This window comes from Patiria miniata, unplaced genomic scaffold (genome assembly GCF_015706575.1).
Source record: "Patiria miniata isolate m_02_andy unplaced genomic scaffold, ASM1570657v1 HiC_scaffold_9, whole genome shotgun sequence".
Taxonomy (NCBI): Eukaryota; Metazoa; Echinodermata; class Asteroidea; order Valvatida; family Asterinidae; genus Patiria; species Patiria miniata.
Window position 1 is genome coordinate 17,363,414 of NW_024037076.1, and position 22,216 is coordinate 17,385,629.

The 22,216-nt window shown below is 40.2% G+C and overlaps 2 protein-coding genes across 11 annotated transcripts in view; both read right to left on the reverse strand.

The window, feature by feature from the left end:
- Window positions 1-4,339: 4,339 nt before the first annotated feature.
- Window positions 4,340-22,216, reverse strand: part of LOC119720342 — a 40,591-nt gene continuing 22,714 nt past the window's right edge. For 3 of the 10 annotated variants that reach the window (XM_038189990.1, XM_038189989.1, XM_038189988.1), the window contains one exon: window positions 4,340-13,259. In XM_038189990.1, coding sequence (XP_038045918.1) covers window positions 9,632-12,832 — 3,201 coding nt within the window. In that variant the 5' untranslated portion in view covers window positions 12,833-13,259 and the 3' untranslated portion in view covers window positions 4,340-9,631. Of the gene's footprint in view, window positions 17,616-20,900; window positions 21,961-22,216 lie in introns of those variants that run through there. The other 7 variants (XM_038189994.1, XM_038189993.1, XM_038189992.1 and 4 more) reach the window with 5 other exon arrangements.
- On the reverse strand, window positions 17,225-21,627 carry LOC119720343. Its single transcript, XM_038189995.1, has one exon. The coding sequence runs from the start codon at window positions 21,535-21,537 to the stop codon at window positions 18,310-18,312; it is 3,228 nt and encodes a 1,075-aa protein (XP_038045923.1). The 5' UTR covers window positions 21,538-21,627; the 3' UTR covers window positions 17,225-18,309.

Genomic DNA, 22,216 nt, shown 5'->3' on the forward strand with positions numbered 1-22,216 from the left:
GCTCTATTTTGCAATGGAGTGTAGGCATCGTTTTTCAAAATGGCGATGGGCTTCAGGACTATTTTCAGGGGTGATCATCTTCAGACGAAAATTTCTCCTAAAAGTAATCCGTTGACCGCCCAAATCGAAAAGAAAATGAAAGATGATGAAATAAGCTTTAATTTGATGTGTGTCTCGAACACCTTGGAGAGTTGTGAGTATTTTTTGAAGTTGGAGCATTTACCATTGGGGTCTATGGAAGTTTATTTACTGGTCTGCTACCTTGTAAGCATATCAATACCAGCACCCGATTTCATCAAACTCTTCGTAACTTACGATGCATTGCAGCGCTGCGACGCGTCGTATCTCCTCTTAAGTCAGGCGAATAATTCCCAAGCAGGAGAACGCGGACAAGCTCTCAGGTGTCCAGTCGCCCCGACCGTCGCCCACGCCAAAATTGGTACGGATCAACGGCAGGCAGATCTCCTAATAGAGAGTGCTCCCAGACCTCTATGGACGTGATACCGCAGCAACGCCAGATGGCACAGACAACGGATAGCAGTCTTCGGACTGAACTAGGCCTTCACTTATTCCCAACTCAGGTTCACCCCGGGGTCTGATCGGCTATTCTCCTAATTAGACCCTCAAACAATCTTAAATAATTCCTACTTTCTAACTTCAGGCATGCAACTGGGAAATCACAAAACAAGAGGAAATTGAAATTTTTTCCCAGACTTTGTACAGTGTTTTTCTATTTTCAATGGCACACAGGGGAGGTCAAAAAAGAGGAAATCAGATGATCAGCTGAAAAGTTGCATGCCTGTAACTTCCAATAACCCACTAAAATCTTAGTAAATAAGACTTAAATTATCAGGGTAATGCAAGGAACTAAATCCGGCTACATGTACACTGAAAAGTTCACCTGACTTTAGAGGGAATTGCATGCCGTTGTTCTGTGCCGAACATGGTGTAGCTGCGGTTGGGCGGCCCTGGCTGATCAGAGCGCTCGCGATTTCCATACGCTTACTGGGTAAGCTTCCCGAAGCTGGCGGAGGGAACTACGGAGACTATTTTAATCACCCTCTAAATAATCACGGGGTTATTTTGAGTGCTTGGGAATAACCTGCCGAGTGTGTGGGTTATTTTACGAGTCACAAGTACATGTACCTCATTTTGCAGTTTGGCTTGTGTGATTGTCAAGAAGTCAGCTAGGATTATTCGTGTATCAATCTAGCTTGTTATTGTAGACCGTTTATGTTATTCTGAGTTAAGGGAAAGAACACTTCCCAATTATTTCGTTCAGTGGTGCAGATGACCACTTTTTGATAAGTTACAAGCCCTGAGATATATTTGAGGTATATATTTTGAGGCACATAATTTGAGGTATATTTGAGGTATACACAAGTCCTGAGGTATATTTGAGGCATATTGGAGGCACATAATTTTGAGGTTTATTTGAGGCACATAATTCTTAAGTCTTTCATTGTTTTATAAAGTAAAAGTTAAGCCTTTATGTGTTTCATTGAATTATAAAGTAAAACATAACACCTTAAGAGTTATATTGAAATACAAAGTCCAAGTTAACTCGTTAAGTTTCATATTGAGTCATAAAGAGAAAGACAACTCTTAAGTTTTATATTGACTTACAAAGTAAAACATAGACCCTTAAGGTTTATATTGAAATACAAAGTAGGAGGTATCTCTTAAGTCTTATATTATATAATAAAGAACAAGTTAACGCCTTTACTATTATATTGAATTACTAAATAAAAGATAAGCTTTTTGTGTTAAACCTTAAAGCAAAGGTTAAGCTCTTAAGTTTTATATTAAGTCTTCAAATACAGTTGAGCCTTAATTAAGCTTTATATTAGGCAAAAAAAAGTCTCTGGTATCTGGTATGCGCGCGCGTCGCCGTAGCCATGCGCGTCGGCAAACTGAAAAAGTTTTTTTTTTCAATGAAAGATGATGTCTCAAGACCGCCAAACTCACTGGTTTGACTGGAATCCTGCTGCTGCACAATTTTAACGTGTTTTTAGATTGGGTTATGGTCAAGAATAAGCTTTATGTGGCCTCTCTGGACTCCCATATATTTGCACTAAGTTTAGTCGGGCACCATTTGCAGTCATCAGCCGACATTTGAAGCAAAAAAAATCAGGTAAAAAAAAAAAAAACCACGTCGCCGCACCACATTTTGGGCAAGCTCCATACCAGAAACCAGAGACTTTTTTTGTTGGCCTTATATTAAGTTTATGATAAGTCAAGTTTATGAAGTGGTGCAGTTGACCACTCGCGGTTGTAATAAAAGAGACTTGACCCTTGCTAAGATTATTTGTATACTCTAGTAGCTTATCCTTGTATAAGATTGTCGTTGTGTGTATAAACATATGTACATGTCAAGTGTGAGCCTGGATTAAAGATTATTGATCATCGTCTTTGGAATCACTCGTCACTGTGAAGCTTAGTCTAGCTCTCTGTGGGATATATCTGAATAAGTTAGTCCCCTCTATTATCAATAAAGTCTATTGCTGAATCACAGATTGGCGGTATATTTCCGTCAAACAAACTGCCCCTAGGCTTAGTCCGCCGTTCGTTAACTATACCCCCCCCCCCTTGCGTTTTGGTAGCCACTCCTCCTTGCGTGAGGTTAATAAATATTTTTTGTGGGTTAACTTGGTCAGGTCCAATTCCATCCTTCGATCAGGTCAGACTGTTGTGTCATCTAGTTATTCCCGCCACAAGAGTGTATAGCTCATTTCGCCACAATGCGCCTGAATTGGCGAGGTTGTTGATCATCACACAGGTGGTACCACAGGTGGTAACCCGTTGATGAATATACATCATTTGCTTTTGCTGTAATTTTCAGAAATGGATGGAATTGGGGGGTTGGAAATATATAGCAAATATAGTTACACTGACTTTTTTGAGGTTTTGGGTTCAAAAATGCTATAAAAACCAAGAAAAACAATCATTTTCCTGTAGTCTAGTTCCCTGACTCCATTTAAGAAGAATCAGAGCAGTTTACATACATTGGGGAATTGTAAGGTCAGGGAACCAGTCTAGCTGGCTTGTACCCGTTCATAGGTGTGTAATCGATCATGCAAACACGTGCGATGGTCAGTTGGGGCCAGTATTTGAAAAAAAAGCCAGTTTTTTCCAATGCTGGTCGGCCGACCAGCGTTGGAAATTGATACAAAAATACCACTTTTCTTGAAAATGACAGTATACCAGGTGCCATGATTTTACAGGATGCTTTACACTGTCATTCACTAACAGTCCAGCGAGGTATTTCAAAATGATTTGGTAGTTTTTGATGTTTGCAAATGTTGTATTTTCCCTTTAAGGCCAAGATGCAGTCCTAATTTGAACCATTTATCACCGAAACTGGTCGCATAATATGCATTCATGGATATGACAGGAAAGATGTACACACAAGCCTGACTCCGTGCGTGAAGCAGTGGCGTACAACTACATGTATATAGGCCACGTGCTCCACCCCGTTCCCCCGGTGGCCCCCCTTCAAAATCTTTACTTGATGAACAAAATTAGTTCCCTCATCAGATCAGTGCCCCCACCCGAACCCCACCTAAAAAGTATGTATCCAATGAGTTCCCCTGAACTTTAGACCTATAGTTAGGCCTATGCCACAAGCAAGAGATTATTTTCTTGGCACATAACTCGCTCCAACACAAGACCGAGTCATTGCAGAGACAATACAAGCGCTCCCGACACCAACAGGGCAAAATTTAAACCAAAAAATATCTTACTAGGATGAAATATCTTACTAGGATGTTGGTAAATGACAGTCTAAAGCATCCTGTAAAATTATGGCACCTGGTAGGAAGTCATTTTCAAGAAAATTGTATTTTTGTATACATTTCCAACGGTGGTCGGCCGACCACCATTGGAAAAACCTAACTATTTTGAACTTCTGCGCCAACTTTACACTTTTTTCAGTCCAAATTTTGTTTGCTATTGGTTACATGTTCATGAACGGGTGCAGGCCAGCTACAACTGGTGCCCTTACCATTCAATGTTCCGATATCTATAAATTGATTCATTTCATCTTTAGTGGAGTCAGGGAACCAGACTACTCAAATATTTTTGTTTTTCTCGGTTTTCCCAGCATTTTCGAACACAAAACTTCAAACATGTCAGTGTAACAATATTTGATCTATTACACTAACCCCTCAAATAGTTCAGTTCTGAAAATTACATCAAGAGCCAATGATGTACATTCCCTTTTGAGTTCGGATCGGATCGCGAATGTGAAGCAAATGTGACGTCAGGAAACAGGATTCCGGGCGACTGATGCCTGCTAAATAAATACAACCTTTGTTTTAGGAGACAGTCAACAAGACAATTTTCTTTTTAAACAATTGAAATTAATTTTTATTTCAACAATTACAACAGTTTTAAATGTTTCACAATTTAACTCAGTCAAAAACCTTCAGGTGACCAGAACATATTACTCATTAAGATGCAAGTACAGTGTACATTTCGCACAAAAATAATAATAGTCACTCAATATTGATGGCTCATGGCCATTACTTTCTATTCCAAGTATGACTTAGGCCTTTGGGTTCTGACATTCTGTAATGTCCATGTGATTTGTTTGTTAAGATATTTTCCATGAAGATTCATATCCATATATGCACTTCCTCCTTGGCATAATATTCAACTCAGTGTCAATAGTCTGTACTTCCACCGTGGTGGTCTACAAAAAGGCCTACACAGCTAGTCAATAAAACGATTGGTTTTGAGTGATCTCTTTTCACTCATAAGTCATAATGAGAATATTGGAACTTGCATGGAGCCAGAATTGGCAAAACAAACGCCTGTATTGAATCAGCACTTTCTCTTAGCCTTTACCAAATGAAACGAATTACATGTAACACTAACTTGTACATGTACATGTATTACGATACGTGTTGCACTCATCTTGGTGCTGTATCACAAAATGTATATCTAAGACTGATAGGAAGACTGTCGTGTGTACCGGACATGAACCTATATTTACACTCTTTAAGAAACAAATAAAATCCCTGCAAACATTCTTCTGTCGCTTCTTCATTTGGTTAACATACAATCAACATGGATGTTTTTAAAGTGCTTTTGGTGTAAATACTGTACTTTGTGATAACTTGTTTGATAATAAAGAATGCAAGAACACAAGAATCAATATTTCCTTGCAATTGTTAGACCTAGGACTATCATTCACAAAAATCTCTAAATGATCTATTAGTCACATACATAGCCAATAAGGATTCCTCTTAAAAACGATTGGATTCCTCTTAAGTGCAACGTTGTCTGTCATCATCAATCCTACATCTACTTAAAAATAATCCCAAGGACTTAACTTTTGTCCAAACATTTCTGAATCACATTCTTACTGTACACTGCATATCTCATAACATGTAAAAAAGAAGAAGAAGGTATATACATGTTCATGTATCTATCATGTACAATTCATGGATCACTTCACTTGTCCCACAAATTGTAACATATAAATCTGATGTGATTTTTTTCGAAATTGAAAGTAAGAAAAAATGTACCTAAATTTATGTCAAAAGTATATTTCCACCAAAACAGAATGGAAAATCAGTTTCCAGGATTTTGGTATTTTTTTGTAATGTGTACTTCTTGCGCTATTACTTAATATTTCTAATTTTAGAACTCACAAAAACCTATATTTTTACACCCATGGCACTCATCTCGGTGCAAAATCACATGATGTTACTGAACATCAAATGCAAAATAATAATTAACCAAACATTCCCCAGGTGTGTTTTGTTCTTTACAACTTCTACTTTTTCACAGACCGTGGTTGTATCTGTTCTAACACTTGCTACTACTACAAAAAACAAAACAAACAAAAAAACAACCAAAAACCCAAAAACCAGAAACAAAGCAAAACCCAGAACTGCTTTGATCTCATGGACACTCATTTTGGTGCCTCTAATATAATACATGTAGATGCAGCAAAATGACAAATAGTTAAACTGAATAATATTTACAAACTACTAATGGAATCATTAGCATCGCAAAACATAACATTCAAATTTTGTTGAATTTCAAATGTTTCTCTTTTTATGCAAAGTTACATGTAACACCATCAACTAAATTGTTTACCCTTTGTTGTACTTTGAGAAAACAATCTCTGCATGCATGCAACATGCTCTTCAATTTCAACATCTTTAGCTTTCTTTCAGGTACACAAATTCTAATATTACAATCTGACTTAATTGTTTTTAATTAAAAGCCATTGAAAACAAAACAAGAGAGAAATTACAAACTTTGTGTCAATGGCAAAAGTCTCCACATGAAAAACTGCAAATTCTCCACATTTTCCCCAGAAATTTCCAGGAGTTTAGTTCTTTGGAATGTGTAAGTGCACGTAGACCATTGTCATTCCTACTGTGTTACAACTCATGTGTGACACTCATCTGGGTGGAAAACCCATGGTATACAAAACAATACAGGTAGATGTTATATAAAAACAGGCACATGGTGTAACTTTTGCCATGATATACACTTAGTATTTACATTTTTGGATGCAATGTTAGCATCACTTATACATAACAAAGTTGGAATTCAAGCTTTTTTCTTTTGTGCAAACTGAAAAGAAAAAATGTCCTGGCACATGATATAACTGTGCCAAGTAGTATTTACACTTTCAACACAAGAATTAGCATTACATATACCGATCATAAACATTAAGTCAACATTCAAACTTCTCGTTTGTACAAACTAAAAAATAAATTAAGAAAAACAATTGTGCTGGCAAATCACTGTTGCTGCATACAATACATGTATTAATTTCTGTACGCAGGTGTACTATTTACATACACATGTACCGGCTAAACATGCATTTTTGTTGAACTTTATACATTCGCTCTTAACATTCTTCTGTTACGCAAAACTGTACATGTACATTAACTAACATGCTTTGTACATGGAATCTTGTTTCAACCGCATACTTGCTTTAGTTCAATTTATATTCAGGCTGCAATATTTATATCCAAACCCCCCACAAAGACGCCCCCCAAAAACTTAGAAAACAAGCAAACAGCTCAAGCTGGCTTCATACTCCCTTTCAATCCCAAATATGTACATGTACAGTCGACTCTTGTTAGTACAAACTCTGTTCATAAAAAAAATTCTGGTTATAACAAACATTAAGCCTTGGTCCCGACTGTGCATTTATGTGCACAATGAATGGGTTCCTCTTAATACACAATTCTGATATAACAAACAATTTGGCTAGGTCCGAACGAGTTTGTTATAACAAGACTCGACTGTGCATGAACATCTTTCATTCTAAATTTCTAGGGAAAGATTCACGGCTATTTTCAGTCAATACTTTCTAAGCCACACATATAAAGTATATCGGTCTATAAGACATTCGCACATATTAAAATGCTGCTCCCCCCATTAAAAAAAAACAACCTGATGGATAAATACCAACTGGACAATGTTACCAAATATTAGGTAATTAACTAGAAAACCACTTGCCCTGGATGGATTCTTTTGTTAAATCTCATTTCCAAAAAGGAAGCCTGAAAATAACATTGGTTCATCTTGTCCAAAAAAAAAATTATTGGGTTTAAAAGTTGGCAAACACTCGGTCTCAATTTTTCCTTCAAGATGATTCATAAAAATGTGGGCGAGCTGAGGAGTTTAGATTGGCTGAACAATTCTGGTATAAGTTTGCTCAAATGGTTTCAATATTCATGAATAATGCACTTGTTGTTTTGTTATTCTGTTTATGATTTTTTGGTACTTATTGGATCTGTATACATTTGTATGACTTGTAGGCAATGTATTTCATAGGGGAGCTAATGAAACTGTATCAAAACTACTTTTGTAACATGAAGTGGTGGCACCATCATCTGAAATATTTCAGTGAGTGTGTGTGTTTCTGCGGTTGGGTTGTCTTGAGTAAATTGAGAGAAGTATGATAATGATGATGATGTATCATCATGGTTTTAGGAATGCATCAGGTATTGCAGGTATGTGAATGCATCAGGTGTTGCAGGTATGTGATGAACAATAAAGATGACATATTATGCCAAGGTTTGACAGTATCAGAGCACATGATCGATCATAACTCAGAGCATCATCATGACAGAAAAATCATTCCAAGGTGGGAAAGCATGACAGAATCAGTTTGGATAAAGACAAAGGAGACAGCAGAGTGAATTACTGAACAGAGTACTGTCGCAAACCTTGACTAAGGTGTGCCACAACAGGAAGTAACTGGGGAAGTTAACCTAGCGGTAGTAGAGACTCTGCCTAAATGTCAAGCTGGAGAATTGAAAATGATTGGCTTATATGTAGCTCAGAACACCAGCGCATGAAAAACATGTGGTTTAATTTAAGAAAAAACCACGTTTTTACTGATCGTTCTGGCCAAGACAAGAAACCACAGGTTCTACAACAGATTCTGGAAAGAAAGTTTAACAACCAAGACTAGTTCAGTGTCAAAGCTGGAAGGAAAGTCTTGAATGAGTTCCCACAGAGCTTGGCTGGGCAAAGCAGATCTGGCTTGAAGGAAAAATAAATCAACTTGAATGGGATAGTTTTAAACAGGTTGCAGTTGTAGTACACTGTGCCAACCTGACTCCCTTTGTAAGGCCGATACAAACATTTTTTTCTCCAGATCACATGAATTTTTGAAGTATGGCGACACTTGTGTAGGACTACATTGCCAATGGCATTTTGCTGGTTACATACATCCAGAATAGTGACAACTTGTTGCTTTGTAACATCACCCATTGGAGTCCTGATGAGATATTTTGATTTCTGTAGGTCAGACATGTAGCTGCTAGGACTTAACAAAAATGCACATTAAAAAGAACACAACTTCAAATCTTATCACCCCCCCCAAAAAAAACAAATATGCAAAGAAATGTGTTACACAATATCGATCTAGATTTCTGCAGGCACGGACTACACGTACATCATACACCGGAACTGAGGTATGAAAATGTTCATCTGATACATGACGTCGAAATCTGTCCCAAGACAGCCAAATGACAACACATCCAAAGCAATACATTGTAGATCAACTTTGTACCTTGTCAAAGTGACACATGCGTCACAAGTCTCTAAGTCAAAACGAATGTACTTGAAGTGTTTTCAGAATAGAAGTAGTACCGGAAGATGCCAAGCAGTATTGGGAAACGCACTAAAAGGCATAATCCTAGATACTGTTATGGCACAAAAGAAAATTAAGTCCTACGAATCCAAGCGACAACATTCACGGTCGATACATACATGTTCATGCATAGACCACCAATCCATCAATGCCAGGCACATAAGGGTCCAAGGGTGAAACAATATCCTTACACTGATGCATTCTGTGTAACGTACGAACAACGATTAGATTTTGAAGCACAGAACTACCAAGGATGAACCACTGTTGATTGGAATTTAGTTTGCACAAATGGTTTGCACTAACAAATGTCACTAAACGAGATTGTAGACATGTGGTCTACTCTCAGTCATGAGGAATCTGCATCTCAAATGGCCAAACAATTGACATAAAATAATAAATGGCACACGCACAAGTCTCTACATGAGACCCTCTACGTGTAGAAGTTCAGTTTCCCCTATTTACAATGGTGACTGCATTGATTTGACAACTGCATGTTCAAGACTTCGCAACATCTCTGCAACTGTCCATACACTGACTGAGTTGCAAGAGCTTTTCCCCCATTAATTCAGGGCAGTTCACATTTACAGTGTTCTTGAATAATGGAAAGGACTTGTGATGTCTACCCGGAACAAAATCAAAGAGGCCGTCGTGCATGTATGCAGAAGTGAAATACTTGACATCGTGATCAAATTTGAGTTGCTCCTGAGCAGCTTGTTTTGCTTCATATGTATGAGATTGCAAGAAGATGCCTTCCAAATTACGTAAAAATTCATCCCTCAGTTTGTCCTGCTGTTCCCCTTTCTCTGGATGCCTATCTTGTGTTCTGGACACCATTTCCCAATACTCATCAGTTGGGATTTCCTTAACCAGGTCCAGACCAATATTGCCATCTGCCTGACCCGTTAAATTTGCCACTCTGTTCCAGGTCATGTCATGTGCAACTCGGGCTGGATAGAACCCGTTGACTCCTGCCAGCATGTTATGAGCCAAGATGAAATATTTGAGATGTTTGCTGTTCCAAAACTGTAGGGTGTTGATCCTCCAGTGGCTGAGGATGGCTGGTCCATCACCCTCACGTACTGCATCACGGAAGGCTAGATGGCAAAGACCCTCATATAACAAGGCTTTGGAATATTCCTGGACCCCGTCACTTTTGGATTGGTTTCGGCCAAGTCGTTTACATGCAGGAGAACAATACCACTCATCTGGTAAATCTTTAGCCCCTCTTATGCACTCTGCATGGTACCACTCATTGGAAGTACAATGACTTTGCATCTCACACTGGACCATATTGCCTTCCTTCCCTGTCTTTTTATGGCATTTACAATATATGTAGGACTTGGAAGCCTGGCACTCTGCTGAACACCACCAATCACCTTCCACGGGACCATCAACATTTGCACAAGAGTAGTGAAACCATGCACCACATTTTCCGTTGAAACATCGGATCATTCCTTCTCCACTGGACTCACCACATTTGCAGCCATTGGTGTCTTTTACCATGTCATCAAGAATATCACCAAAGTCTTTCTTGTCAAGACAAACCTGTGTCTTGTTTTGCTTACATACGTTTTCTAGGCTGCAATCACTTGGAAGTGTTGGCCATAAGAAATCTACCATTTCTTCGGTGAATTCAGTGAGCCATGTCCTTTTCTGGGAGGCTCCTCTTGAAGTTGGAAAATCTGCAGGAGTTTTGGTGGTTCCATCTAACTTGCCAAGCTTGAGTGCTAGCATGGTGCTGAGCGCATGTGTACAGAAATTCAGAAGATTTTCGACATCATTGAAGTTTTCAGCGACCTTCTGCTTGACAGAACGATGAAAAAAGTCTTCTTTAATCTGGAAAAGTGTACCTGTCTCTTTAGTACTGTCCTCTTTGAAGAATCTATCCATTGTGTCTTGGAGTAAAACTCCTCTTCGGTGAAAGTCTTGCGGGCACTGCACTAGTCCCTCCAACCTATCTGCTGCTGAAACCCCGTTAGCTTTTGCACATTTAGCATCAACCATTTTCATCACAGAGAGCCCGTCCCCAAAGCACACAATTGGGTACAAAGTGTCATCACCATACGATGGAACAAACTGATGAAGTGACTCAACTATACGGACTGAGCCTGATGTGCTGTAGGGGTTTTTATCTATCACGCCTAAGCTGGCGATTTGACTTCTTTCACTCAAGGCATCACTGTGCTGGTGTTGCTCAGGAACAGAACATTCCACTTCTTTCAAAAACGGCAAATGATCTTTCAAAATGCGCTCCAAAATTTGGCACATTCTCTGCTTCAAACCTTCCCAATCATCAGAAGTTGGAAGAAAACATGAAAGAGGAATTTCTTCTGCACGTTTTACTGTGTAATCCAACGATTGGTCATATCCAACTCTGTTCCTTACAGCAAAGGTTGAAGCCTGTAATTTGTATCCACTGCGAGGACTAGCTAGCTCCACCAACACACTGTCGCACACTATGATATACCCAGGTTCCAGGTATTTCAATCTTAGTGAATTATGCAATGCAGGATGCATGTGCTTTACCTTAGGTGCCTGATCTTTTCTTTGCTGTGATGTTTTCTCAATGCTTGAATAATGTTTACTGCTCGAAGTGCTTGCCAAATCATCTAAGTTTGCTACAGCTAAAGCAGATTCTGCAACAGGAGAGGACAGAGGATCACTATCAGAGTTGTCGTCAGCAGACACACTCATATCAGAAGACCCTTTATCATCATCCAGGTCATCTACAGGCAAATGTGTTTCATTCAAAGGAGCTGCTTGCTCTTCACTACAAGGGGATGTTCCTTGGGTCTCACCGTCTGCCACAGATGTGGCAATTGACTTGAGCTGTTGACTCAGAGTGAGCTGCCACTGTTTTTGTTTTTCAGTGTAGTCTGTCCTTACCATATCTTTTGGCGAGGGTTTGAGTCTTCGATTTAAGCATACACCAAGAGCATGCAAACTGTCAAAAAGACTATTTGAACATCCATGTCTCTTCAGCTTCAAAGACACACAGCTTTGAATGAAATTGTATTTCTGCTTATGTGAATACAAAATCAACGACAAAATAAAGCCCAGGCGCTGGTCAGGCATGCAAATGGTTGCTTTCCTTGCCTGGTGACGATAAAGAGCACCTTGAAGAACATTTACAAGAATTGGCATGTGCGAAGTAGCCTCCTCAACAACTCTGCCCCATTTGAAGGTTGCAATATTTTTAGCGTTCAGAGACCATTGGAGTATTTTAAGTGCACACCTGCGGATTTCTTGTCGGACAGCTGTGCTGGCAACCGTACAGAATGCTTTCTTCGAACTTTTTCTATGATTAAGAATGGCCCTGATAGCCTGAGCGTATTGATTTGTCTTGATTGCCTTTGAGAGATACTGTATCAATTTACATTTACTTAAGACTCCCTTGGATTGGGTATTCACTTTAGAATGTGGTACACTATACTTAGGCTTTTTACGACCTTTTTGTGTCGAGTAAAACGAGAAGCTAGGTCTCTTCTTCGCTTGACCAATTTGTGTTTGACTGGCAGTTTGTTGCAGATGCTTTGATTTACATGAAGAACAAAGGAATCCATCCTGTCCTTCAAACTGTTCAAGGGAAGGGCCTGAGAGCCTCAAGCTGTACCTCCTCCAGCTGTTATCCATGTTTTCAACTGGGGACTTGCACATCAAACACTCGGGAGTGTTTGTATTTCCTGAGGAGGTCATTGTGGCGCAATTGATAAAACTGTACTGACTACAAAAATGTGAAGCAATAGTGTATTGTTTCACTCTACACTGGTACTTCCGCAGAACTACATATAATAGGTAAATCAATTGTTTTAGATATAAATAAACTACTTCTCACTTATTTCAAGTAGCATGAACAAACGGTTAGTATTGGGTGGAAGTAGCTGTTGTAAAGTTTATCCTGCGGAACCTATAGGTACAGTGGCTATTTCTTTCCGACTCATTTTGCAACTGAATGGTCTGCAGTACACTTAAAAGGCAGTTCCCTTAAATAATCAGGTAGTATTCTGGCTGTAACTGACAGCTACATCATCTAAGACTGATGGAGCTGGTGCGACCAGTCACAGCTCAACTTGTAGATTCTCCTGCACACTCTTGCCTTGTCAATTTTCACTGGGAAGAACCACTGTGAAGAGAAGACACCAAAAATTGAAATCTTTCCATATTGTTCCATGTACATGGCTTGCATTGTGTTTTAAGACATGTATCATGCAAAATATTTAAGAATATCACAACTGCTGCTCTTATTTTCTGTTTTCCTTGTGGCATCCTTTCAAAACCAACTCATTATTTGTCACTATATTGTACTTGGTGAGTTTACCATGTTTCTGCTTCTTGTAGATACATGACATGGAAATAGTTGAATTCACAGCAACACACACAATCCTCAAAATAATGGTATACGTTTTCTTACATTTTGTATATCAAGGTAGCAAATACCGGTATCGCTGGTATCTGTCCATGAAGAGGGTTTACACAAATGAATGTCTTGTATCAAACTTATACACTGACCAATGTTGGGATTGGTAATCATTGATCAGATTAGCAAACTTAAAGTGTCATGTAGGAACAACGATTAGATTTTGAAGCACAGAACCAACATGGCAGAACCAACATGGCAGAACCACTGTTTATTAGGATTTATTTCACACTATTATGATTTGCACTAACAAATGTTGATTGACCAGATACATGTATCACTCATGTCAATCAACGAGATACATAGACATGTGGTCTACTCTCACTCACAAAGAATCCACATCTCAAACGGCCAAACAACTGACATAAAGTAATAAATGGCTCACACACAAGTCTCTGCAAAAGACCCTCAACATGTATCTGATAAGTTTCCATTAACAATGGTGACTGAATTGATTTGACAATTGCATGTTCAAGACTTCGTAACACCCCTCCAACTGTCCATACACTGACTGAGTAGCAAGAGCTTTTTCCCCATTAATTCAGGGCAATTGACGTCAACAGTGTGTTTGAAAAATGGGAAGGACTTGTGATGTCTACCCGGAACAAAATCAAAGAGGCCGTCGTGCATGTATGCAGAAGTGAAATACTTGACATCGTGATCAAATTTGAGTTGCTCCTGAGCAGCTTGTGTTGCTTCATATGTATGAGATTGCAAGAAGATGCCTTCCAAATTACGGAAAAATTCATCCCTCAGTTTGTCCTGCTGTTCCCCTTTCTCTGGATGCCCATCTTGTGTTCTGGACACCATTTCCCAATACTCATCAGTTGGGATTTCCTTAACCAGGTCCAGACCAATATTGCCATCTGCCTGACCCGTTAAATTTGCCACTCTGTTCCAGGTCATGTCATGTGCAACTCGAGCTGGATAGAATCCGTTGACTCCTGCCAGCATGTTATGAGCCAAGATGAAATATTTGAGATGTTTGCTGTTCCAAAACTGTAGGGTGTTGATCCTCCAGTGGCTGAGGATGGCTGGTCCATCACCCTCACGTACTGCATCACGGAAGGCTAGATGGCAAAGACCCTCATATAACAAGGCTTTGGAATATTCCTGGACCCCGTCACTTTTGGATTGGTTTCGGCCAAGTCGTTTACATGCAGGAGAACAATACCACTCATCTGGTAAATCTTTAGCCCCTCTTATGCACTCTGCATGGTACCACTCATTGGAAGTACAATGACTTTGCATCTCACACTGGACCATATTGCCTTCCTTCCCTGTCTTTCCATGGCATGTACAATATATGTAGGACTTGGAAGCCTGGCACTCTGCTGAACACCACCAATCACCTTCCACAGGACCATCAACATTTGCACAAGAGTAGTGAAACCATGCACCACATTTTCCGTTGAAACATCGGATCATTCCTTCTCCACTGGACTCACCACATTTGCAGCCATTGGTGTCTTTTACCATATCATCAAGAATATCACCAAAGTCTTTCTTGTCAAGACAAACCTGTGTCTTGTTTTGCTTACATACGTTTTTTAGGCTGCAATCACTTGGAAGTGTTGGCCATAAGAAATCTACCATTTCTTCGGTGAATTCAGTGAGCCATGTCCTTTTCTGGGAGGCTCCTCCTGAAGTTGGAAAATCTGCAGGAGTTTTGGTGGTTCCATCTAACTTGCCAAGCTTGAGTGCTAGCATAGTGCCGAGCGCATGTGTACAGAAATTCAGAAGATTTTCGACATCATTGAAGTTTTCAGCGACCTTTTGCTTGACAAAACGATGACTAAAGTCTTCTTTGATCTGGAAAAGTGTACCCGTCTCTTTAGTACTGTCCTCTTCAAAGAATCTATCCATTGTGTCTTGGAGTAAAACTTGTCTTCGATGAAAGTCTTGCGGGCACTGCACTAGTCCCTCCAACCTATCTGCTGCAGAAACCCCACTAGCTTTTGCACATTTGGCATCGATCATTTTCACCACAGAGAGCCCGTCCCCAAAGCACACAATTGGGTACAAAGTCTCATCACCATACGATGGAACAAACTGATGAAGTGACTCAACTATACGGACTGAGCCTGATGTGCTGTAGGGGTTTTTATCTATCACGCCTAAGCTGGCGATTTGACTTCTTTCACTCAAGGCATCACTGTGCTGGTGTGTCTCAGAAACAGAACATTCCACTTCTTTCAAAAACGGCAAATGATCTTTCAAAATGCGCTCCAAAATTTGGCACATTCTCTGCTTCAAACCTTCCCAGTCATCAGAACTTGGAAGAAAACATGAAAGAGGAATTTCTTCTGCACGTTTTACTGTGTAATCCAACGAGTGGTCATATCCAACTCTGTTCCTTACAGCAAAGGTTGAAGCCTGTAATTTGTATCCACTGCGAGGACTAGCTAGCTCCACCAACACACTGTCGCACACTATGATATACCCAGGGTCCAGGTATTTTAATCTTAGTGAATTAAGCAATGCAGGATGCATGTGCTTTACCTTAGGTTTGCTCGAAGTGCTTGCCAAATCATCTACATTTGCTACTGCTAAAGCAGATTCTGCAACAGCAGAGGACAGAGGATCACTATCAGAGTTGTCGTCAACAGACACACTCATATCAGAAGACCCTTTATCATCATCCAGGTCATTTACAGGCAAATGTGTTTCATTCAAAGGAGCTGCTTGCTCTTCACTACAAGGGGATGTTCCTTGGGTCTCACCGTCTGCCACAGATGTGGCAATTGACTTGAGCTGTTGACTCAGAGTGAGCTGCCACTGTTTTTGTTTTTCAGTGTAGTCTGTCCTTACCATATCTTTTGGCGAGAGTTTGAGTGTTCGATTTAAGCATACACCAAGAGCATGCAAACTGTCAAAAAGACTATTTGAACATCCATGTCTCTTCAGCTTCAAAGACACACAGCTTTGAATGAAATTGTATTTCTGCTTATGTGAATACAAAATCAACGACAAAATAAAGCCCAGGCGCTGGTCAGGCATGCAAATGGTTGCTTTCCTTGCCTGGTGACGATAAAGAGCACCTTGAAGAACATTTACAAGAATCGGCATGTGCGAAGTAGCCTCCTCAACAACTTTGCCCCATTTGAAGGTTGCAATATTTTTAGCGTTCAGAGACCGATGGAGTATTTTAAGTGCACATCTGCTCATTTCTAGTTGGACAGCTTTGCTGGCAACTGTACAGAATGCTTCTCTCGAATATTTGCTATGACAAAGAATGGCCTTGATAGCTTGAACGTATCTACTCTCACTGACTGTCTTTGCAACATACTGTGCCAGTTTACGATTGTTAGAGAATCTTTTCCGACTGGTCTTCTCTTTGGAATGTGAAGACGACACAAGTGGTACACTGTGCTTAAGCTTTTTACGAGCTTTTTGTGTTGAGTGAAACGAGAAGCTAGGTCTCTTCTTCGCTTGACCAATTTGTGTTTGACTGGCAGTCTGTTGCAGATGCTTTGATTTACATGAAGAACAAAGGAATCCATCCTGCCCTTCAAATTGTTCAAGAGAAGGGCCCGAGAGCCTCAAGCTGTACCTCCTCCAGCTGTTGTCCGTGTTTTCAACTGGGGACTTGCACATCAAACACTCAGGAGTGTTTTTATTTCCCGAGGAGGTCATTGTGGCGCAATTGATAAAACTGTACTGACTACAAATATGTGAAGCAAGAGTGTATTGTTTCACGCTACACTTAAACTTCCGCAGAACTATATATAATAGGTTAATCAATTGTTTTAGATATAAATAAACTACTTCTCAATTATTTCAAGTAGCATGAACAAACAGTTAGTATTGGGTGGAAGTAGCTGTTGTAAAGTTTATCCTTCGGAACCTATAGGTACAGTGGCTATTTCTTTCTGACTCATTTTGCAACTGAATGGTCTGCGGTACACTTAAAAGGCAGTTCCCTTAAATAATCAGGTAGTATTCTGGCTGTAACTGACAGCTACATCATTTGAGACTGATGGAGCTGGTGCGACCAGTCACAGCTCAACTTGTAGATTCTCCTGCACACTCTCGACTTGTCACCATCAGTGGAAAGAACAACTGTGAAGAGAAGACACCAAAAATTGAGATCTTTCCATATTGTTCCCTGTACATGGCTTGCATTGTGTTTTAAGACATGTATCATGCAAAATATTTAAGAATATCACAACTGCTGCTCATATTTGCTGTTTTCCTCCTGGCATCCTTTCAAAACCAACTCATTATTGTCATTTACTTGGTGAGTTCGCTATGTAACTGCTTCTTGCAGAGACATGACATGCAAATAGTTGAGTTCACAGCAACACACACAATCCTTAAAATAATGGTATACATATTTTATCAAGGAAGCCAATACCGGTATCGCTGGTATCTGTCCTTGAAGAGGGTTTACACAAATGTATGTCTTCTATCAAACTTATACACTGACCAATGTTGGGATTGGTAATCATTGATCAAATTAGCAAACTTAAAGTTATACATGTATGTACATTACCATCTGGGATAGAAACTTTATTCATATGATGGAATACAATCAACAAGTGTGACCGATGGACTAGTCAAATACCTGTCACAACATGTTTTTCCTACTTTCAGTCAAATCAGAGATGTACTGGTACACGTACTTTCATTCAAACGACCAAACAACTGACATAAAATAATAAATGGCTCACACTCAAGTCTCTGCGAAAGACCAACATTTATCTGTTCAGTTTCCTCTAACAATGGTGACTGAATTGATTTGACAATTGCACGTTCAAGAATTCACAACACTCCTCCAACTGTCCATACACTGACTGAGTCGCAAGAGTTTTTTCCCCATTAATTCAGGGCAATCCACGTTTACAGTGTGCTTGAAAAAAGGGAAGGACTTGTGATGTCTACCCGGAACAATATCAAAGAGGCCATCGTGCATGTACGCAGAAGCGAAATACTTGACATCGTGATCAAATTTGAGTTGCTCCTGAGCAGCTTGTGTTGATTCAGGTGTCCGAGATTGCAAGAAGATGCCTTCCAAATCACGTACAAATTCATCACTCAGTTTGCCCTGCTGTTCCCCCTCTTTGTCTGAATGCACATCTTGTGTTCTGGACACCATTTCCCAATACTCACGGGTTGGGATTTCCTTTACCAGATCCAGACCAATATTGCCATCTGCCTGACCAGTTAAATTTGCCACTCTGTTCCAGGTCATGTCATGTGCAACTCGGGCTGGATAGAACCCACTGACACCTGCTAGCATGTTATGAGCCAAGATGAAATATTTGAGATGTTTGTTATTCCAAAACTGCAGGGTGTTGATCCTCCAGTGGCTGAGGATGGCTGGTCCATCACCCTCACGTACTGCATCACGGAAGGCTAGATGGCAAAGACCCTCATATAACAAGGCTTTGGAATATTCCTGGACCCCGTCACTTTTGGATTTGTTTAAGCCAAGTCGTTTACATGCAAGAGAACAATACCACTTATCTGGTACATCTTTAGTCCCTCCTATGCACTCAGGATGGTACCACTCATCGGAAGTACAATGACTTTGCAACTCACACTGGATCATATTGTCTTCCTTCCCTGTCCTTCTATGGCATGTACAATATATGTAGGACTTGGAAGCCTGGCACTCTGCTGAACACCACCAATCACCTTCCACGGGACCATCAACATTGGCACAAGAGTAGTGAAACCATGCACCACATTTTCCGTTGAAACATCGGATCATGCCTTCACCACTAGACTCACCACATTTGCAGCCATTGGTGTCTTTTACCATATCATCAAGGATATCACCAAAATCTTTCTTGTCAAGACAAACCTGTGTCTTCTTTTGCTTACATACTTTGTGTAGGCTGCAATCACTTGGAAGTGTTGGCCATAAGAAATCTACCATTTCATCGGTGAATTCAGTGAGCCATTTCTTTTTCTGGAAGGCTCTTCCTGAACTTGGAAAATCTGCAGGAGCTTTGGTGGTTCCATCTAACTTGCCAAGCTTGAGTGCTAGCATGGTGACGAGCGCATGTGTACAGAAATTCAGAAGATTTTCGACATCACTGAAGTTTTCAGCTAACTTCTTTGCAGAATGAGGACTAAAGACTTCTTTAATCTGGAAAAGTGTACCCGTCTCTTTAGCACTTTCCTCTTTGAACAATCTATCCATCGTGGCTTCGAGTAAAACTCCTCTTCGATGAAAGTCTTGCGGGCACTGCACTAGTCCCTCCAACCTATCTGCTGCTGAAACCCCATTAGCTTTTGCACATTTAGCATCAAACATTTTCATCACAGAGAGTCCATCCCCAAAGCATACAATTGGGTACAAAGACTCATCACCGTACGATGGAACAAACTGATGAAGTGACTCACCTATACGGACTGAGCCTGGTGTGCTGTAGGGGTTTCTATCTATCACACCTAAGCTTGCAATTTCACTTCTTTCACTCAAGGCATCACTGTGCTGGTGTTGCTCTGGAACAGAACATTCCACTCCTTTCAAAAATGGCAAATGATCTTTCAAAATGCGCTCCAAAATTAAGCACATTCTCTGCTTCAATCCTTCCCAGTCATCAGAAGTTGGAAGAAAACATGAAAGTGGAATTTCTTCTGCACGTTTCACTGTGTAATCCAACGATTGGTCAAATGCAACTCTATTCCTTGCAGCAAAGGTTGAAGACTGTAATTTGTATCCACTGCGAGGACTAGCTAGCTCCACCAACACACTGTCGCACACTATGATATACCCTGGGTCAAGGTTTTCAATTCTTTGTGAAATATGCAGTGTGAGAGGCATGAGGTTTACTTTAGGTGCCTGATCTTTTCTTTCCTGTGATGTGTCCTTAATGCTTGAATCATGTTTGCTCGATGTACTTGCCAAATCATCTACGTTTGCTGCAGCTAAAGCAGATGCTGCAACAGGAACGGACACAGAATCATTATCAGAGTTGTCGTCAGCAGATACACTCATATCCGAAGCCGCATTATCATCATCCAGGTCATCTACAGGTGAATGTGTTTCATTCAAAAGAGCTGCTTGCTCTTCATTAGAAGGGGATGTTCCTTGGGTCTCACTATCTGCGACAACTGTTGAACTTGACTTGAGCTGCTGACTCAGAGTGAGCTGCCACTGTTTTTGTCTTTTGGTGTAGTCTGTCCCTACCATATCTTTTGGCAAGGGTGTTGCTTTTCGATTTAAGCATACACCAAGAGCATGCAAACTTTCAAGAAGATTATTGGTACATCCGTGTCTCTTCAGCTTCAAAGACACACAGCTTTGAATGAAATTGTATTTCTGCTGATGTGAATACAAAATCAACGACAAAATAAAGCCCAGGCGCTGGTCAAGCATGCAAAAGGTTGGTATCTTTGCCTGGTGACGATAAAGAGCACCTTGAAGAACACTTACAAGAATCGGCATGTGCGAAGTAGCCTCCTCAACAACTTTGTCCCATTTGAAGGTTGCAATATTTCCAGCGTTCAGAGACCATTGGAGTATTTTAAGTGCACGCGGTTTTTTTGCACAACTGCTGGTTTCTAGTCGGACAGCATGGCTGGCAACCCTACAGAATGCTTCCCTCGAACTTTTGCTATGTTTAAGAATGGCCCTGATAGCTAGAAAGTATTTACTTTGATTGATTGCCTTTGCAACATACTGTGCCAATTGATAATTGTTAGAGAATCTATTCTGAAGGGTGTTCACTTTAGAATGTGATGACGACACATGTGGCACACTATACTTAGGCTTTTTACGAGCTTTTTGTCTTGAGTAGAAAGAGAAGCTAGGTCTCTTTTTTGCTTGACCAATTTGTGTTTGACTGGCAGTTTGTTGCAGATGCTTTGATTTACATGAAGAACAAAGGAATCCATCCTGCCCTTCAAACTGTTCAAGGGAAGGGCCTGAGAGCCTCAAGCTGTACCTCCTCCAGCTGTTATCCATGTTTTCAACTGGGGACTTGCACATCAAACACTTAGGAGTGTTTGTATTTCCTGAGGAGGCCATTGTGGAGTAATTGATAAAACCTTGACTACAAATATGTGAAGCAAGAGTGTATTATTTCACACTAGTACTTTCGCGGAAGTACATGTAGTATACGTTGTTAAAAAAACAAAACAAAAAAAACCCCCACAAATCACTTGTTTCAAGTGCCATAAACAAAGGGAAAATATTGGGTGAAAGTACCGGTAGCTGGCGTAAAGTTTATCCTTCGTAACCTATAGGTAGAGTGGGGACTTCTGTTTGACTCGTTTTGCAATTGAATGGTCTGCGGTACAGTTCAAATGCAGTTTGCTTTGAATATTCAGGTAGTATTCTGGCTTTAACTGACAGCTACATCCTTTGACACTGATGGTGCGACCAGTCACAGCTCAACTTGTAGGTTCTCCTGCACACTCTTGACTTGTCAACTTTCACTGGAAAGAACCACTGTGAAAAGAAGACACCAAAAATTGAGATCTTACCATACTGTTCCCTGTACATGGCTTGCAATGTTTTAAAGACAGGTACACACATGTACATGTGTCAGTTTTGTAGTCGAGATCTCCATGTCCAAGACCAAGACCGAGACATTCAAAACTGAGACCAAGACCGGACTTCCAAGACCGAGATTTTTGAAAGCCGAGACTGAGGCCAAGAGTGAGACTGAGAATTCAGAGACCGACACCGAGACAGAGACCAAGCA

Coding starts and splice junctions, on each gene's coding strand:
- LOC119720343 (XM_038189995.1), bottom strand. CDS start 21,537: ATGGCCTCCTCAGGAAATACAAACACTCCTAAGTGTTTGATGTGCAAG.